The 20772-nt window shown below is 39.2% G+C and overlaps 1 protein-coding gene across 2 annotated transcripts in view; it reads right to left on the reverse strand.

Moving 5' to 3' along the window:
* MAD1L1 (mitotic arrest deficient 1 like 1) overlaps window positions 1-20772 on the reverse strand; it is a 379609-nt gene that overhangs the window by 352479 nt on the left and 6358 nt on the right. For both annotated transcript variants that reach the window (XM_075165310.1, XM_075165311.1), the window contains exons 5-9: window positions 20405-20529; window positions 19651-19732; window positions 18311-18441; window positions 16943-17057; window positions 15914-15975 (exon numbers count right to left, since the gene is read on the reverse strand). In XM_075165310.1, coding sequence (XP_075021411.1) covers window positions 15914-15975; window positions 16943-17057; window positions 18311-18441; window positions 19651-19732; window positions 20405-20529 — 515 coding nt within the window. The remainder of the gene's footprint in view (window positions 1-15913; window positions 15976-16942; window positions 17058-18310; window positions 18442-19650; window positions 19733-20404; window positions 20530-20772) is intronic.

Raw genomic sequence — 20772 nt, forward strand, 5'->3', positions numbered from 1 at the left:
AGATAAACTTTTCAATCAGTGCAAGAAAGGTACAGAAAGGTTCAACAGTACGAGCCTCTGCGTAAAACCAATACCTCTCTGCACAGGCATCTTGCTGCCCTCTGCACCTGCTTCAAAAAGCTGGAGTCAGACAAGCAGATACATCCTCCACTGGCCCTCCTTTCTCCATAGAGGACCACTGCCAAAATCCTGAAGGAATGGGCGCAATTACTGTAGTGAGAGATTCAAATATATCCTACAAAGAAACTTTTTGCTTCAAACCCAAGGAAGTACATAAACAATCACAAATCCCATGTGCACATTCACCCTGGTCTGTAAAACTATCCATTTTTTAACAGGCTTAAAATAAATGCTCAAACATACAGCTTCTCAGAAAGGAGAAACGAGAGCTGCCTATTGATTTTGTATCAGGGCTACCTCAGAAAGGAAGGGAAAGAACATAATAGTTGAAACAAATGTTGCCCCCCCACGTCCTCCCTTCAGAAAGCACAAAGGCTTTAAATACATGAAACCAGCTCAACTGTGTAGTTACCCTCTGAAAGGCCATCAATTACCTAAATTGGGCTGTGTGGCAGAGAGGAATAAAAATGAGACAGGGTCAAACCAGCTCTGGAATTAACTTGGGGGGGAGAGGGTATATTTCAAAAGAGGGAGGGTTTTTGTTCTCACCTTCCCTCCTCCTCCCTCACTCTCCAGCAATCGCCATGGCCCAAAGAAACAGCAGAAGAGGATTTCATTAATAAATTTATTTCAGCTTTCTTTTCAATGGTGCTAAAAATGTATGCAAATCCATTCATAATTAGGTTTAAAAATTCCATTTCATGGGATAATCAGACTTCAAAAAACTCAATTTTAGTTTTAATCAGATTTTAACAAGGATATTAAGTCCATTTCGTTCAGAAAAGGGAGAAACGGTGAATTTAACACAAAATGTATTCAAGCTTAGCCCTGGGAGATAATTAAATAAAATTAATTTGGCAAGGGTTGTCTGTAAATGGAAACGCTCCAGACAGCAGAGCACATTTCTGAAGGAAACAAAAGCAGTTCATTACTGTACAAACAGATACAAAGCTTATTGTTCAGACAGAAGGGAATTGCAGCTCTTCCACAACAGCAAGACAACCTGGGCCCTCAAGCTGCCTCTGACAAACGCAGCATTTTGTGGAGGAGGAGAAGGTAGTTATTTCCTTCTCGTTTCAGCTAAGTCCCTTAAACTCCCCTGGCACAGCAAGGAAGGAAAATGCAGGGGACAGCATATACAAACCTAACAATTCCAAATTATCAAGCACAGAAAATTATAAGAAACAACCTAGTGAGAGATAGCTCCTTAAAACGACGAAAATCCATGTGCAATTTGAGGCCACCAGCAAGATTCTTGTCAGATAAAATTCCATGTAGTGATTTAGTCCCTACACCATAGATCTGAATCCCAACTTAATACCAAAAGCATCCCATTCTCCCTGACAAAAGCCATAGACTGATATGGATGCTAAAACTTTGTAACTATCCTCCTGATGTTTCAATTCTGAAGGGCCAAATATTTATTTTGTAGCCCTTACAACCTTAGACACAAAAGTGCAGTTCTTTTAACGCTGTATATTACCAGAGTTGTCTGACAACTTAACTATTAACATCATACCGTACTAGAGACTGTCCATGAAAGCAACTTCTGGCAAACACTTAACCAACATACATTTGAAAACATAAAACAGAATGGCTGACTCTAAAGCAAAGTTATCGGTTTAATTTGTATCCTCCAAACTTTTCCCCAACATTGGACACTTTTAAGGTTCAGCTGGACAGGGTGCTGGGCCATCTTGCCTAGACCATGCTTTTGCCATGAAAGGTTGGACCAGATGATCCTTTAGGTCCCTTCCAACCTGGTATTCTATGATTCTATGAAACTCTACTGACCTAGACACACCATCACTGAAAAAAACCAGTACAGGATACAAGACAAATATTGTAGAAAAAAACTATTTTAAATATCTAACTACAGTCAAAAGACTGACATTGAGAAATGGCACGTTTATCTTTAGCAGCTATCATAAGACATATAGACAGGAGCACATGCATTTTCCAAAACCTGTGTCTACCCAATTGGAAAAAGAAAACAAATTCAGAGCACTTTTTCACTCTTCCTCTCTACCAGCCTTCCAAATATATCAGTTATTACAAAGTGCCAATTGCATTTCCCCTTGCCAGCTACTTGCAGACAGGCGAGTCAATAGGTGTTCCGTCACCTTGACAAGTGGGCCAGCTATCCAGAAGGCAGATGATGTCTTTGCCAAAGTCACGCTGGAAACCATCAGGCCTAAACGAAAGGCTTGTCACAAAATACGCTTGATGCCATCAACCCCGGCTGCTAGATTTGCAGAAACCCACCTGAAACCACAAAGCTTTAACTCTGGGAATACAAAGAGCATACAGTCAGAAATGTTATTTGCAAATGTACTAGCAAAACTGAGTAAAAAAAATTCATAACTAGGTTAAAGCATCATCTTCAGAACCCAGCCAACAGCAGAGCTGTGAAGTATCACTGAAAACTGTTCAAGCTAACTAACTGATGAACAGCTGACTTCTCTAATTGAGGATACTGATGCTGAATGCATTCTCAGTCAAAGCCAGATACCCTATTTCTGTCCTTCTTAGAAAAGTTAGTAGGATTTCAAGCCCTCGCTGAACAGCTTCATGTGTACCACAGAAAGAGAATGATTGTTCCATTAAAAGAGAAAAGAAATTAACTTGGACAGCAGTGTATAACTCAGGAAAATCCAGAATTTCATATTTCTTCCTACCCAAAAGATTAATCTTCCTTTCACTACGTTGTTCATATCAGAGTATCTCTGGAAGAAAGTTTAAACAAGTAATGAGAATTCAAAAGCAATTCCAGCAAGAACAACTTGTGCTAGAAAATGGTTTTTGCAATAGTTGCTCGTTACTCCCCAGAAAGAGGCATAGCAATTGTTAATTTTACTGACAAGAGAGTTGAGAATAACATAGAGAAAGGGAGCACATAAGGATTGAGTCAAAGCGGTACTAGAAAAGGAGAGAAGAGATGCTCAAGATTTCAAGTAAATATATTTCCAGAAAAGCCAAAACTACCTACATCGAAAGGTCAGGCTCTCTGACAGATCCTCTTTCCATTTATAGCAAGAGGCAGTGAAAGTTGAGAGCTGTTTCAATGTGCAGAGGTTTCTAACATGCTACTCCAAAATGTCTCATCCTCTTACAAGAATGACGTTCTGCAACAGACACGACTTCATTATAAGAAACTTATCGCTGCCAGGTGATGAGCAAAATAAGTGCAGAACACATCTTAGTGCATTAGCAGCCACCAGGAAGAAAAAAAAAAAAAATTTGAAAAAATAAGCTTTGCCAATGCACTCCCTGCATTTTACATCAGTGCCACGGAGGGAAAGAAGGCTCCATACACCTCCACCTCTTAACTGCCTTGGCTACGTGGAATAGTTGGGCACATTTTATCTTCTTTCTGCTGAAAAGGCCTGGCTCCATTTTCTACAAGCAATTCTAACCCCACAGAAAGCTTCATTTGAAAATAGGAGTCCTGAGCTGCTACTTCAGCTGTTCAGGTCAGCACTTGGAAAATAACCTCCAGACACTAACTAACTCCAGGTGTTCACTAAACACAGGGATCCACTCAGCCCCCAACACCTCCCATCTTTGTTTTCAAAACAGGAATCTTGCCAGTTATCACAGGCCCAGTTCTCTTGGCAGCCTGGTGCAGTGTCTGCTTTCATTCAGGCAGCCCGCTTCAGGCTGGACTTTCTAGCTTACAGTTCTTCCTCATCAGTTCAGGGAGAAGAGAGACATACGCCAACGAACCTGCGTAACACAGTTAACAGCACAGTACATAGAGGAAGGAGCAGCCACACAGTAAAAATCAAATCACAAGGTTAAGACAAAAAATATTAGTCATTTTGTCTCCTCAAATAGAACTGCAAGATAAAAAGGCATAATTTATAGAAACAGCAGCAATTTAAGAATCTCACTTCTCTCTAATACTTTACAACTTTGTTGCATATAGTTTCAAATAAGAAAGATTATAACTGAAAGAGTATCAAAGCAAAACATTTTTCTATTTATTTTATTCATAATATCTCCCATTTGCAGGACTTTTTACTTTTAAAAAGGTGGGGGGACATTAAATAAAATTCTTTATGCTTAAGTAAAATCCATGGCGATGAGAGTTAACAAACTTTCATTCTAAAAGTCTGCTTCGTGTCTTGCACGTTACTCTGGATTTTCCTATCGAGACCAGCATACCATTGTCTCTGATACTGGACCAGAGATGGATTAGTAAATAATCCAATCCAGCATCGTAACTTCTGTGCTGTAAGTTATTTTAAAATAACAAACAACACTTACATAATCACAGCTAGTTCAAGAGAACCTTGAGGCACTTATCACATTAATCTTTTAACTCACTAACATTTCAAGTTCACTATGGCTTTTAAGAAATGTTTGAAGATATCGTGCAGTGCTTTTGCTACTACAGGCCACATCAATTTTTTCTCTCCAAACAATGCATGCACAAAAGTATATTTACAAGCATATTCCCTTTAATAACATAGCTTGTGAGGAAAGAGAATATACTGCAGGTAAATACATGCTTTGGTCAAATATATTCACTGGCAAAGAAGTCCCAAGGGAGAAAAGATTGAGGTTTAAGGACAAGGCTTACATAATAATATCACAAGGCATTTCAGCTAGCTTGTCGGAGCTAGGAGCATTTTAAAGATGCTAAAGAACTGAAACAGTTTATTGTTCATACATTTCCAATTTTCTCCCGTCGCATCTTGATGTTGCTATGCTAGCTACCCTATTAAGTACAATTAAAACTGAAGATTAGACCTTTCCTGGCTGATCCAGTACAGAACTCCCCCATGCACTGATGACCAACCAAAGACAAACGACTAAAGTAGCACCTTCCTAGCTACCATCAGCAGTATGTACCCTTGCTCTAGGCACTGATGAGGTTAAGCACTAACCAAGAGTCAATCATTTTCAAAACACCATCAAGATAACCTGCACCAAATAGGCTCAGAAAAGCTTTTCAGATGATACAAATAATATTTTGGTCTTATCTACACTGGCAGATAAACTCTTCCTAATAGTTCAGTGCATTTTTCAGCAAACTGCTTATTTCTCAACATGATCAAAGGTCAGCTGTTCTCACACTTCAGGTCCCTGTCCACCAGTTTTTCTGTGTGGACAGAAAGATGGACAAGGTCTACTTTTACTCACTAAGCTCTCCCCGCCCCCGCTTTCCCAACTGTAGTTTTCAGAATCCTGGTATTAAACAATGCCTGGAATTCCAAACTAAAATATACTGCTCCACTCTTCCTTTTCTTGAGCCCATTCCCTTGCTTACAGATTGGTACATATGCATTCACATAGAAGTGGGACTGAAAAGGATCTTTTAGTTTAGGTCCTGCCCAGTCCTTTGCTATCATGAACTTGAGTCATCTCTTCCATAACTTTCTGGAGCTTCAACTTAGAAGCAGTAATTTGTGTGCTTTTGACTCCACTAGAAGCTGCATTCAGAACTTAAGTCTTTCTAAAAGTTAGAACCTCCTTTTAGCTGTATTCTTGGCAGGGTTACAGCGATTTGATTTAAATGCCAGTGCTAGTCTTCAGTATATATGGTTCTTTTTCTCACTGGTATTGATCCCCCTTCCTTCTCCTCCCCTCCATCCATGTATTTCTAGCAGCAATTACATCTCCTGCCAGCCTTTGCTAGAGGAGGCCAGTCCTTCCATTCACCACTGGTTCAGGGGGCTCAGGCTTCCACCAGCAACCCTTTTCTGCATTTAGTTCCCACTATCTTCCTCCACAGTGGGTGACCAGAACCAGAATCATCTCCCAGGCCATCTACAGAGACACTTGAACACTTCCACCTCCATGGAAGTTCTTCTCTTGGTGCATCCTACGTGTGAGAATTAACAGCCATCCTGTTGTAAACAAGTACACAGCCCTTCGAGTCCTTTCCACTGCATGTGCCACATTTTACAAAAGAAGTTTGTATTCAGCTCCGAATTCCGTGGAGCCCTGTGTTTTGTTTCACTGAATTTTGTCTCATGTCTTTACTCTAATCCTTAGGGTCACTTAGTTCTGCATATCCAGCTTTTGTGTATTTATGAATCCTCTGAACTTGGCATCATTAGTCAAGTTTTATCAGCACACACCAAATTTTTGCACCAAAACCATTCACAGAAATACTAAATAAAGCAGATCCTAAGGCTAATCTTTGAGGAATTCTACTTATCCTCACATTTTCCTTTCAACAATACTAAATCTATACCCGCTTAAAACAGTTCCTTACACACCCCACGATTCTTCTATTAATTTCCATCTTCTCCCGCATGGTTTATACTTCCCCAAGTGGCTTTCTTGATCAAATGTTTCAGTGAAGTTCAAATAAATAAGATCTATTGTGTTTTATTTGATAAGATAATCAATTCTCCAGACAAAGAAAGCTGTTACGTTAGTCTGGCACAATCCATCTTGGCACTCCTTGATCCAATGAAGAAGGCAGACTCCTTGCCCTGTAGTTAAAGGCCATGCCCACTAGTACAAGGGAGTAGCTCAATACAAGAGTTTGAATATTTACTGAAGCATTTTGTTTTCCTTCTACTTTAAAAATGCCTGCACATTTTGAGAAGGGTTTTGAAAAAGGCATTCCTATGCTAAAACAAAATCATCCTCAATAAGTATGTACAGGATCCATTTTTACATTTTTGTTTAAAAGTTTCCCTGCAAAAACAAAACTTTGGCGATAAATGAGGTACAATACACTGCACATCTATGGGAGAGGGAAGGCATAGCACGTCGACAGCCCCAGCAGAAAATTTAGAACTGAAATACCGGAAGATGCTAAAATGGAAATGGAAAGGTAAAATTAAAAATAAGCTAGAGATTATAGTGGTTATTGGGTCTGTGGATATGACCAAATGAGAGGCTGAATGAAAATGAAGCACGAGCATTTGAGCTCTCTGAGTAGAAAACCATCCCCTTGCTGATTAGTCTCTGCTATTTAAATGATAATTTCACTTTAAGGCAAACAGGACTGCTTAATGTAAGGAAAGTGGCTCTTTATAAAAGTGTCTGTATTTCTGAAAGCTTCTCCTTCACAGCAGAGTGAGCACCTAAGTTCAAGCCATTTACATGTAACATGGGTCACTACATGCTGGAAGAAAGCAAGCTACTTTTATCCAACTGTTTTTCAACTGCATCTCAAACGCTCCTTGCAGGAAATATGGCAGCCACACAAAATGAAGCATCTGTCTGGGGAGTCCCCCATGGCAAATGGATCACCTGCTATGCAGAAGACAACAAGAGCGCACATTTATAAAACCACTCCTGTTCCTAGTGGAAAAAGAGCCTTAAGTTTATTGTTTTGGGAAACGCACTCTCTATTCAAGCTGGGACAATGCTCTATATTCTGATAAAAAGAGTCAATGGAAAAAGAAGTGATATTTTCCCGGGAAAAAAAGGGTCCATTGGCATCTTCACTTCCAAAATAAAGTTCTTATTCCCCCTGTAAGAATCGTCCATCTTTTCTTTGATTTCATTATTCTCCATACAGTTCCTGTAGGCGAACTACCGAAATTCCTCAAATTATTCTTCAACAAAGACGACTGATAGTGTGCTAAGCTATTGTTCAATAGTTTTCTCTGTCTCCAGAATGCTAGATCTGTGATCCTGGAAAGACAGTTTCTTTAACTGTTCCCAGAGCTTTGAAATGCAAAACAAGGACAGACTTTTTTTTTTTTAATGTGAACTTCCTTACTTCTTACTCTGATTCTCCAATTATACATTACAGCCTCAGTCTCCCTAGATGTCAGGTGCTCGTCCATTATGTTTTATACTCTTCCTATCTTTCCTTTAGCCTCAAGACTTATTACTCTGATATATTCAAATGGAAATAAAAGCATTAATGGCAAAGGAGAAAGAACACTAATATTTTTGAACATCAGAGATAAGTGCAGCATTTTTGGAGAAAATTAATATCGGATGGGAAAATATGGCAGGAAGCTTTGCCCGGCATTTCAGTGAAGTACTGGCAGGAACAGACCTACAATATTTTAAGAAATCTATGAAAAGAGGCACAGATGGTTGCCACGTTAAAATTAAGTGGATCAACACCATGAGAATGGGAGAAGACTAAACTCTGGCTAAAGCACAGATTTGACATCAGGGTTCCAAACACCACATTTAAATACATTACTCCCTTCCAACACCCAAACATGGCCTGAAGTTTCCCAAAACTGCATTCTGACTACTCTGAAAACTGGAGCTTCAGATTTTGAGATGACAAAGGAACATCTTCTCCCCACCACGCAAGAAAAGCGTTCTGTCAAGGAAAGATAAAACCTAAGGCACGGCAGAAAGTGAAGAATAATGTACATTTTAACATAAGATACCAGGATAATGAAGAACAGAACAGCTTAGAGCAATACTCCAGCATATGCTGCATGTCACATTCAAGAGGTGACAGCTTCCTCCAAGACTTCTCTATGTAAAGAATGGTGGCTTCAGTACACACACAATTACTGTAAGACAACCACAATTGGTTTTCTCTTGAAACTTCTACCTCGCTCTCTAAAGACAAAGGTCCCCTTTGGAACTGCTCAGGCACTTCTCCCTCAAGAAGACTTTAAATGCTTCTAAAGCAATGCTTTCATCTTTTACACATACTAAGTCCTAAAAATACTGAGCATGTAACCTTTATTTCTAAATAAACACAATGATTATCTTAATCATCCCTTCCAACCCTGGCTGGCTGCTCATTGCCACTTCCTCTGCCCTGCAAGTATTTATGCATCCACACAGTAAACCTGATGAGGGAACCAATCTGGCTGAAAGCTGTTTTCCATTCTAGATTACTTTTTGCTATGCAGGACAACCTCTTTCAGCTGCAGTGCTCGCAGAACCGTAAAGTACCAGGTAGGAACAGAACATGTTCACACAGACAATTGAGTCAGAAGCCCCACATGACAGAACTGCTCTAAGTTGAGACTAACTTGTCCTGGCAGAACTATGCAAGAGAAATTCACACGACATTAATCCCTGTGCAGAAGCCAGCAGAAAGCCCTGTTTTGAGGGATTTTGCAGAATATTAGCGACCTGCATACACTAGCCCTCTTCACAGAGTGTATTCCTTAACTTTTATCAAACCTTCAACTTCAGTGGAAGGCAAATCTTTTTATGACAAAATTAAGCTCCTAAAAATAATTGTAAAATGTAGTACTGTGTCTATACAGGACAACAGCAGATAATCTTTCCATGATGTCAGCTGAGACCTCATAACTATAAAAGTTTCTCTAATAAGCATAGCTTCTTTTTTTGTTTTGTTTTTTGTTGTTTGTTTGTGGGGTTTTTTTAATTAGTGTTTCCCCCTATGTGGTGTTCATCTCCCTTTTTGGTACCCTGGGAATTCCCACTGTGATGAGACAGCTTGTTTTACACTAGGAATCTCGTAAACAGCAGTCATCCAATTTCCAGTATGTTCACAGATCATAAATTACAATTGTTTACATAAAACTTAGATGTGCAAAATGAAGTTTCAGTATCCTCATACTATGCTAATTCTGATTTTCTTCTCCAATTAGGGACTTAGATATAAAGTAGGTGGCCACCATTAGCCAACCCAGACAAACCCACCCTCTCACCCTCCCAAACATAGAAATTAGCACAGTTACAGACAGCAGCCAGCATCAAAATTAGATCGATTTCTTGCTCGGTGACAAAAGACCAGAGGGCTACAATAGGCTACTCCAATAAAAATATTTGCTCAACTATGGAGCGATCGTGCCAGAATTATGGCATTACTGGAACTAGCAACAGTAACCCCCAGTCTTCTCTTGATTGGTTGCAGTTAATTAAGTATCCAGAAACGCATATGAGCCATTCAAATTATTTCAACATGCGCTGCTTTGTATATCTGTCAACAGATTTTTTTTTTTTTTTTAAACCAGTAACCACTTATTCATAATGGACATTCAGAGAAAGGTAAATTACTACCTTGTGAGAAAGGAGAAGATTATGAGCTTCATTCACTACTGCAAAGATATTCAATGCCTTGGATGGAAGGGAGTGCAGAGTAGCTAAGCATAGTTAATCAAGATTCAAAAAGGAAAGTAGAGAACTCCAATATTCTCCCTTCTCTTCTATTCACTGTAAAAAAAGAGCACTAATCCACCACTAAATGCAGAATCAAGAAATCTGATTCCCTTTTCCCTCCCTCTCTCCTCCCTTCCCCCCAACTCCAAAAGCAGAATCTGCATAGGACTTCCCGTACTGAGTGTAGCACCTGTGTAATTACAAATTACAACTGTGCTAACCACTGTACTAAATAGAGATGCTTGCCACTTAATTAAACCCTTTCTTAGGGAGGAAATGCGTACATATTCACACTATCTTCTCTTCTTAATTGGTCTCAGACATTGCAGGAAGCTAGTCCCCAAGATTTGTCAGCTAGCCAGCCCACAGATGTTCCAGAAAGAAAACCAGGTCAGCATTAACAGGTTCACTTCTTTGGCTCTAGGCGACAGGTCAGCAGATCAGTGTCTGCTGCCTGCAGCTGGCAGGCTCCACTAAGAGAAAATGGTCCTTAAGCATTGGCCTGAATTCCTGTCAAATCTGCACTTCTCTTTTCAGACCTGGACAGCAAGCATGCGAAACAGCTATAGCAGCTTAATGCGATATCACCACTGAATCCAACTAAATTTACCCTTCCAAATTGAAGGATGACTATAGGTACTCTCCAAACCCATGTTTCATTAAATCTAAGAGTCCCTCCAGGTCAGCCTTACACTGTAGGCATCAGGGGCTGAGACCTGCCTTCCAGTATAACTGCAATTAGATGCAACTTCAGAACGTCCAAGACCATGACTGGAAGCCTCTGAGCAACACAGAAGAGTCCAAGCACACTACTTTTCTTCCTGATATGTCAGCCTCACCTTTAATTTCCATACTGTATTCCACGGCCCTTCAGAAAAGGACAGCTGATCTCTCCATTGCTTCCCTGTTATGGGCATGGAAAAAAGGAAAATGATTCTGAAAAGTAACATGAACAAAATCTTTTGCTTTATCTTCCTGAGCCTGAGCTGACGGTATTATTTGCAACAGAAAATGGTGCCCCAAAAAGGAAAGACCTACTTAAATAGGTCATTATCAATATATTGATCGCCTTCCAATCCTTGATTACTCTTAACATCAAAAATCTATCACTGATATAAAAATAAGATCTTTGAGCCTAGTAGGTGAAAACGTAAAAACTTCATATAGTCACTACTTCCAAACACCCCCCCCACACACACAAACACACACACACCCCCCACACACACACACACACCCCCCCCCCACACACACACACCCCCCCCACACACACACACCCCCCCCACAAACACACACACACCCCCATCACTATTTATTCTCTCAAAAAAAAAAAATGCTTGGACTAAAACTCCTCTGAAGCTGTTGCTTGTTGTCCACCTGTCAGTCTTCACAAATTTGCATAACTTTTCAGCAAAACTTCAACCTTTCAAAACTTGCAATCTTCTGCCACTTATGGATAAATACAAAGATGAATTTAGCATTAACCCTTGTCAGCTGCTATCAATGGCTATCAGTATCTTCAGTATCCGACTTCCTAACTGCTTCATCTTTAAAATATACGTGATACACATCATTTTGCATCATTCTGTACTCAAGGGTGTATCTGTTTATGGATAGCAAAATCACCTGGCTAATTCAGAGAGAACAAAGAGAGAACAAAAGCAACACCAGCCAAACATAGACAAGCAGCAGCAAAAAAGGCTTATTTAGATTAAAAGCTCACAGAACAAGAACCCTCATTTTTTATTTGGGTATCGTCTACATGCTGCAGAAGGGAAAGTCAGAACAATAACAGTGCTGCTCTAGAGGATGCAATTCTAAGGCTTGGGGTGGGGAGAAAAGAACTTTGAAGAACTCCTATTAAACAAGACAAAATGAAGAATGCATGGTGTAAATATGAAGTTTACAGAGCTGGTTGGAAAAACTCTCTACTGCCATTAGAGAAATATGCACAAATCTTTTTCATATTAAGTTACTACCCTAAGTACTGGACAAGCAGACAGTGATCACACGCATGTAGCATTAAACAGATTTTAGAAAATTTGATAGCAACAATAAACAATTCTCCTTGGACTAGCTGACCCTTCTTAAGGTGCTCAGCTGTAGGTTTTTACATCAGGCTGAGCCTGCCACACCGGAGCAGAAAACCAGTTTTCTCCAGCAGCAGGAGAAAGGATGCCATCTCGTGGATGGTTTGCCCACTGTCACCTAAATAAAGCACCCGCCTTCTCTCACACACAACCTTCCAGAAATATTTTTCTATTAAAACACATGTTGTTTAACGGCAGTCAAGAAACTACCAGGAAAATATCTCTAAGCTAATAGTCCAACTCTGAAAAAAACAACCAAGTCTGTCATGATTAACATGGTTCTTCAGTGAAGATGGTCAACAACTCAATTACACAAATACTGGATTTTGAAGAAATACAAACTACATCAGCACATCCTGGAAAGACAGAGTACAAGAAGCTTTTCTCAACACAACTCTTTCCTAATAACAAAGTCCTACAATAGCCATACATTAATATCCTTCTCAAAGAGGGTAAACTCCAAAACAAATAAGACTTTCTACTCACAAAGCAAGAATTTCAAAATTTAGTGTTTTTTCCTTTTACAGTTGAAACCAAATCCTACAGCAGCAATATCAAATCAGAGAAACACATGACAAATGTAAGAAAATCGCTGGCAGCTTAACAGTAACATACAAAAAAGACCTACATTACAAAATTACGTCCACGATAAAAGACAGAGCCAACTATACTGAAAAGTAGGCAGTAAGAAGATCAAGATATCAAAAGGACATATAAATGAACACAAAAAGGATTATGTAGATTCATAATGTGTATACTTGAACCATACATAACTATGGTGTGTATTATTTTATTATCTGGGTATTGTGCAGCTTACAAGTATATCATATAACATTTAAGGCAGGCGTAATTCCAAGGGCAAGTTCTGGAACAAACACTGCACAACAGCAATGCCGACACACCAACACGCTCTAGAGCTAAAGCTGTCTTTGTTTCCATACTTTATGAGAGCAAGAGGAAAACGCAGGAGCTTACAAGTGGAATCTAGAACTAGCAAACATAAGATTAGCCTTTGAGTAAAATGTTAGTGAAATTGTTTTCTCCTCCAAAAGGTGAAGCATTATAAACACTTAGCTCTTCCATTGTTACCAAAAAGAGACCAGTACTAAAACCACTAGGATTACCACTACACTCCTAAAAGCTGCACCTCCTTTCCAAGTATTGTTACATAGAATTACACTCGAAGGTCTGATCATAAGCCAATCTGACAAAAAGCCTGCTGGGACCAGGCAATCCGTGAACAGAAACCACCGAGAGCAGACACAGAACAAGCCCCATGGAGGTGCTGGAGGAAATGAAAAACCATCCTCTCCTAAAACGCCACACGCTGTACACACTTCCCTTACACTCTCTGTACCAATGAAGAATGTGATAAGAAAAGATGAGAAATCCTAATGCATTCCCTTTTTCCTTGCTTATCTAGTTATTAGCAAACAGCACATTGCTCTGGCTCTTTGGGACAACCATCCAACTTGTTCCTATTTTCTTCTACTACGAGATGGGCAATTAACTCTTCTCAAACTTTCACCAACAGCATACTCCAGGAACCTAACTAGGACAATGACCTCTCATCATCTTCATAACCCTGACCAAAAATTAATGTAATTCATGCTGTAAGAAATCTGAGCAACAAGAGGAGAAAAAGAGGAGAAAAAGAGGAGAAAAAGAGGAGAAAAAGAGGAGAAAAAGAGGAGAAAAAGAGGAGAAAAAGAGGAGAAAAAGAGGAGAAAAAGAGGAGAAAAAGAGGAGAAAAAGAGGAGAAAAAGAGGAGAAAAAGAGGAGAAAAAGAGGAGAAAAAGAGGAGAAAAAGAGGAGAAAAAGAGGAGAAAAAGAGGAGAAAAAGAGGAGAAAAAGAGGAGAAAAAGAGGAGAAAAAGAGGAGAAAAAGAGGAGAAAAAGAGGAGAAAAAGAGGAGAAAAAGAGGAGAAAAAGAGGAGAAAAAGAGGAGAAAAAGAGGAGAAAAAGAGGAGAAAAAGAGGAGAAAAAGAGGAGAAAAAGAGGAGAAAAAGAAAAAAGGAAAAAAAAAGAAAAAAGGAAAAAAAAAAGAAAAAAGGAAAAAAAAAGAAAAAAGGAAAAAAAAAGAAAAAAGGAAAAAAAGAGGAAAAAAAACCACAGAGGGGGAAATCATCCAGTTCCACTTGCTACAATTGCATGCAAAAGATGATTTTTCTCAAGAGCAATTCCTTTTTCTGTATGGGAAGACGCCATTAATAGCACTAAACAATATGGCCCAATCAAAAAACCTAACACTTTACAGCGAATATTCTGATTTTAAATGAAGGAGCTATTAGACTTCAACAGGCAGAATCACTTGGTTCCATTTCTCTCCCACTGTGAAATTACCTCATTAAACCTTTAACAGCTTGAGGTAAGTAAAAAGCTTTTACTCCACTGTCTGACAGAACAGGTTTTGTAAAAAGGATTCATACTATTTCTGTCCATTCCTTGCCATAGGAGATTTAGCACAATTCTAACTTCATCTAAATGTAGTATCCTCAGCAGATGCAGGAGAGAATCTCGACCATGCTACCTACTAGCACGCCTCTAGAAAAAGGTTCATTATCCTCATTAAACAGAGAACACTGAGAAAATAAAGGGGGCTTTCCCAAGTTGAACCCAAGTATCTTTTACGTGAAGCAGTAATGTGCCCAAACCACATGTGAATATCCAAACACTCCTACTTCCAAACAATCCCAGTGTGCAGATAGAGCTCTGTTGTTGGGCACGTGTAATGAATGGAATAAAGAAACAATTGGTAAAATTGGGTTCTGTGGTTCATGTTGCAGCTCAGGCCTTGATCCAATATGAAAGGTGATCTGTACTATAATGCTCATATCAAGACAGTTATTTACAAAGAAGCATCTCTCCTTCTAGTGTAACAACAATGTAAATATTTAGAGAAAATAAAGCAGTACTGAAACATATGACAACACAAAAGCATCGCAGCTACACAGAAAACCTTCTGCAGTGGAAGAAAATGATCAGAAGATGCACCATTTCCAGCCCCTCTTTACACCACATACATACCAGAGACCTTAAAAAATCTGACTCAATGCTCCAGATGTCAGAGAGTTGTTAAGTAACAGTACACAAAGAACTAGCTGGTGTTACAAAACACCATTGGGAATGTGGGGGTTTTTCCCCCCTTTTATAAGAAACTGAGTTTATTCCATTTCTCTTGTTAGACAAAATAACTAAATTAACAACTCTTCTTCAGCTGCTTTAGGGAAGAAAAGTCACAACAACATGATCTGGCAGTGTATTTTGATATCCAGATTTCAAAGAAATCATATTTACAACAATTTGTCACAAGTAACATACATTCTTTTCTCTGGACATACCCTAAAATTCTTAGAAGTTCACTTATTCAGCTAGCAGAATCTCTAACTGAACATGAATGTAGCTATATTCAAGAACTTCAAAGAACTCAAAATTGAACCTCGGCCTCGGAGACATTGGTCAAGCTGACTTGGTGAAAAACATTTGTTCATTCCCAAAAATACTTTGTGACAGCACGTATCTTATGGTTCTTCTCATATATAATAAAAAGTACTGGAAGAACTTCCACATGAAGAAGAGATAGCAAGAAAGCATGACCAACACAGTTCAGAGATCAGATGATTAAGAGGAAAGGAAAGTGGTTTAAAAGTTTTACCTCCCTCCAGAAGTGTGAGCACATACCTGATATTCAAGCCAGTGCTCTGGTCCAGTTTCTCCCAGCTTTTTAATCTTCCCAGAAGTTTCTAAAGTAGAGATCAAAAGAAGAGTTAGAGACACAGACGAATGGTCTAACAGCTCATTTTCCAGTTTTCTCATAATCGTCCATTCAAAGTCAGTGTCTTTCCTTTTCCTCCTGTGGATTTCATTATTATTCTTATCTAGCACTTTTGGTTTGTCATTCTCCAGCCCTCACAAACATTTTCCCTGTCACCACAGCTCTATGACACACAGAACCCATGTTATGCTTCAGCATTATAGATTATCTAACCCTGTGAGCTACCATCACTATGCTAGACCTTGGTAGACTGGTCTCTTGGCAGCTCTGGTCTCTTTCTTCTTGGAGAAGGAAACAAGCTGTATTCTCAACACCAGTTCTGTAGCAGCTGAAGTGCCCATTTCTCCTCTTCCAGTTTCTCCTATAGCTTTTTACTTTCAGTCAATACCAGATAGTATTATCTAAACCTGATCAGACACCAGTATAGTTCTGCAGATCAACAAGTTTACACAATTAGGTTAATCTCTTGACAACTCACTGTATGCTTGATATAGGGTGGGATGGAAGCAAGACAATTTTATTCATCTGAGACCACATTCTGGCCCTGCTAGCATTGGCAGCAATCCAAGTGTGTATCAAGGTTCTTACCACACGCCTGTTTGGCAACACCATGTCTGGGCAGAGCTTAACGCCAAAAAAAGCATTTCCAGCAGAAGAAAGGTAAAAGAGAAACGGCAAGGCCAAAAAAGACACTATGATGAGATTGTTCTTTACACAAAATCTCCAGCTGAACAGTGGATATCCTTTTGCCTTTTTCACCTTCATTGCTATAGCTCCCCTCATGCTGACATTTAAGTTTGGGAATCCCTGGTTCAAACCCATTAATTAAACCAGGTATCATATCTCCATACAATACAGGAAGAGCCTAAAAGACAGGACAGGTTGCAAAGGAAATCTCCATTCTGCTCATCCACCAAATGTTCCTAGCTCCTCACCTCATTTTCCAATTCAACGGTCACTAGCTGTGCTTGGACTTTCTCATAGCGTTCCAGTTTTCTTTGGAGACCTTCTACCTCCTCTTTAAGCAAACCATTGTTTTCTTTCATTTCCCTATGGTGAAAAGAGAGACAACAATTAAAGAGCCATGCAACTCAATTCACTCTCACAAACTTCCAGATACACATGGAATTACAAGGGAATCATATGACGTTGAACAGACATTATGACATTCAACTCACTCACTTCTATAACCTTCACTGCAAAGCCACTGCTACAAAAAATCCCGCAGCTTTATTGAACTGGTTTCTTTCTACTCTAAATGCCATCCTAATTATGTCCAAACAACCTGACATTTTGTATCTGCTTTACTGATTGGCAAAACAGCATGAAGGGTAGCAAAAGACTCCCAACTCTGATCTTCAGCCAGGCTGAATGCAGGGTTGGAACACAGCAAGCAGTAGACACTCCGGCTTTTTGAGTACTCTGTGATGACTGAGCAAGCATTGAGACTGCTTGGTTTTACTTCAATAGAGGTGTGTGCAAGGGTGAGATACAATTGGTTTTAAAAAAATTACCTTTAATGTGTTGATATCATGTTTCTGTGCACAAAAAACAAGCATGAGAAACGATTCCAAGATAAACAATTTAAAATGATAATGAAACAATAACAAGAACAAAGCCAAGGGAAGTTACTTAATTTTAGGATAAGAAAAAGCTGGCAAGATCACTCATGTAATTTAGGCTTTTTTTCTTTTCTTTTTTTTTTTTTTAGGATGCACCGAAAGATGGAAATTAAGTTTACTCTAAAAAAAAAAAAAAGTCTTTAAGTTATTTCACAGTACATAGGAATTTAATTTTTCAAATTAATTGGTTCAGAAACCCAGAAAGTCTACTCTACCAAGGGCTGTAACAGAGTGCTTTAGAAATTTAAACAAAAGACTTTCCAAACATTATGCTGGAACAACAGGCCTTTAAAATAATGGTAACAATAACTAAGCTAAAACAGCTATTAAAGAAATGTTCAGCTGTCTCTTCTCTCTACAGGGATTTCTTTCCCCAAGCTGTGTAGAGTTTCTCACTATCTTTAAACATTGAATTTTGTTCTAACAAACAGGTATTACCATCCAGAAAGATCAATACGCATTCTGCGAGGCTCTCGCTTTGTTCAGGAAGATTACCCAGATATTGTCAAATCCTCTCATCTAGTAACCATCACAACACTGCTCAATTCATATGCAGTATTTATATGAAATATTTAAACTTCCTTCTAAAGTTTCCCATACGGAAGCCAAACAGAGGAATTTGAAAGTGCAGGTACAGAAGAACACAAGATAACCCTCTCAACAACTGAACCCTTCTTTCACCTGAAGTACGCATTTTCCTCCCTGAGTTGGCGCAGTTCCCGCTCCATTTTTGGGAAACGGGCCAGTTCTGCCTTCATGTTCTTGACAATTAGAGCATCATGTTCCTGCTGGGAGAACTTCTGTTCCAGATCCTGGAAAACATGGGATGACAAGAGGACAGCAATGATTAACTTGGAACTCGTAAGAGCTACTTCTCCATTCTACTTTTTAAATTCAAATCAATGACTTGAATGAAGGGAATTGAAGTTCCTTGGAAGGGAACTCAGTAGGTCAGCTGGTCCGATCCATTGCTCAAAGTAGGGATGACTCTTGTAACACCTGGACTGGCCTCTTCTCTACGCCTGTTTACCCTAAGTTCGTAACAAAAAAAGATCTCTGCTAATCATTAAAAGGACCTTCTTCTATTGACTAAACCAAATCTGTGATTTTCTTGTCCTCTATCCCTCCGTCAATGAAGCATAGAGAGGGGCACTTGGATGGCCTGCAAGAATTAGGAAGGAAAAGAAACACAACTGTGCATTTTAGCATTATGGTAAATGTTGCTTTTTTTTCCTCAAAAAAAAAGTTTATTTAGAGCTGCATTGCAGTCTGATATCCTGTTTCCCGACCTTTCCTTTCAATGGAGGAAGTCTCTTCTTGCAATTGCAGAACTGGCAATGAGGCTGGCATTCAGTCTAACTTTACTTCACAGCAACCACAGGCAATGCCACTATCAGCAGCTGCTCAAACCAAAGTAACTCTCCACGTCTACCTCTCCTAGGAATATAAGACAAGTGAAAAAGATACACTCCCACCAACCTACATGTTCATTTGAAAGGTCATAAAGCATCTCTATACCCACATTTAAGTCAGTGTTGTTTCGAAAGCTTTGCAAGTAATTGCACTTTCTAAAAGAGCTAAACCCAACTCCAGAAGAAGGATTTTCTGGGAAGCAGAAAAGTAACTGTAGCTGATAGGTTCATCCTCCACCATTTGAAAAAAGATTGCTCTAGAAGCAATCATTTGCAGAGCAATCTCGAGCTTTGGCACAAGGTCAAACAGAGCATTCCTCCAGATCACTGCATAAGGATATAAATCACACTTCTATATAGGTGGATTTTTTTTACCAATCAATTGATACAACAAAGGTGAAGAGTGTCATGTTACAGCTAGTTGGAGGTAGCCTGGTCCATCCAATTGAATTTAGCCAACTTCAGCTCTTGCTGGCCAACAGATGAGATTCTTATATGGTAAACTAACCTTTTATTTCTGCAATAGTCATTTTTTTAAAAAACACTGTTCTGTTCTTCCATGGAAGAAATTAAAAACTAAAGCTTTATACAGGCCACAAAGTTTCTTACCTTAATCTTCTGTTCGTATTCTGCCAGTAGGGATTGGCTTGCTTGCAACGTCTGGATTTGCTGACTAGCCTCTTGCCATTTTCTATTAGATGTAGACACAAGAGGCATTTAGCACCCAGGAACCACATACCAGAAACAACCTACATGCAGAAGTATCTCTGACAAACATTTTCAAACACCACTAACAAGGTATATGGTACTTTATAGAAGATTGTCTCTCTCACAGTTTCACACTCATACCATCTTCCTCTAATTTAGAGACAAAAATACCCATTTCAATAAAAAGATGCATCTTGAGAAATACCCAAAAATCAAGCCACCTTAACTCTGAAACCAACAAATATACACTCACAGTAAATAAACACCTTTGAAATTAAAGAGTTGAACTTAGTAAGCAAGGAAAAACACACTCACATCTTCCAACTACCCCTCAACCATGATTTAAGGCTTGATATTTTTGTTCTGTTCAGTCTATAAAGTTCAGATTAGCCTTTCCCACCCACATGCCTTCTGTGAACTCTACCATGAACATGAGACATCGCTGAGATGTCAAGTATTTTTTTTCTCAAGGTACAATTAAATTGCACCTCAGAGCTAGTTTCAAACAACGGTTATAACTTGCACATCCAGATCAAAGAACCCCTTTGAAGAGTGGAAATCAAACACTGTTGAAAGTTTTCTGAGTGACGACAGCTGCAGAAGACTGAAGTTTTGTTTGCCTTTTTCTCCCTACAGTCATTCATCCCCTGCTTACTTATGTTGAACATCCAGCTGTTCCATCAGTTCCTGCTTCTGAGAGTCTTGGCTTGTCATCTGCATCTCTTGATTCATTATATTCCATTGCAGCTCTGATATTTTCCCTTTTAATACAGTGATTGTCTGAATTAATGGAAAGAAAGAATAAACACACAAGGCTATGACTCTCCAAGCTGGACGTTATGGATGGTGATAGACAGAAATCATATCCAACTAAAAAGTACAAACACTGAATCTAGAAACAATCCCACACTCCCGCAAACCTTCAGACCTGCAAACTCACCTCAAAAAACAAAGGCATGAGAAAATCATTTAGTCACTTCCATCTGTGACCCAAATTGTCATTTCCATTACCTATTAAGTGGG

Source organism: Calonectris borealis, chromosome 16 (assembly GCF_964195595.1).
Source record: "Calonectris borealis chromosome 16, bCalBor7.hap1.2, whole genome shotgun sequence".
Lineage (NCBI taxonomy): Eukaryota > Metazoa > Chordata > Aves > Procellariiformes > Procellariidae > Calonectris > Calonectris borealis.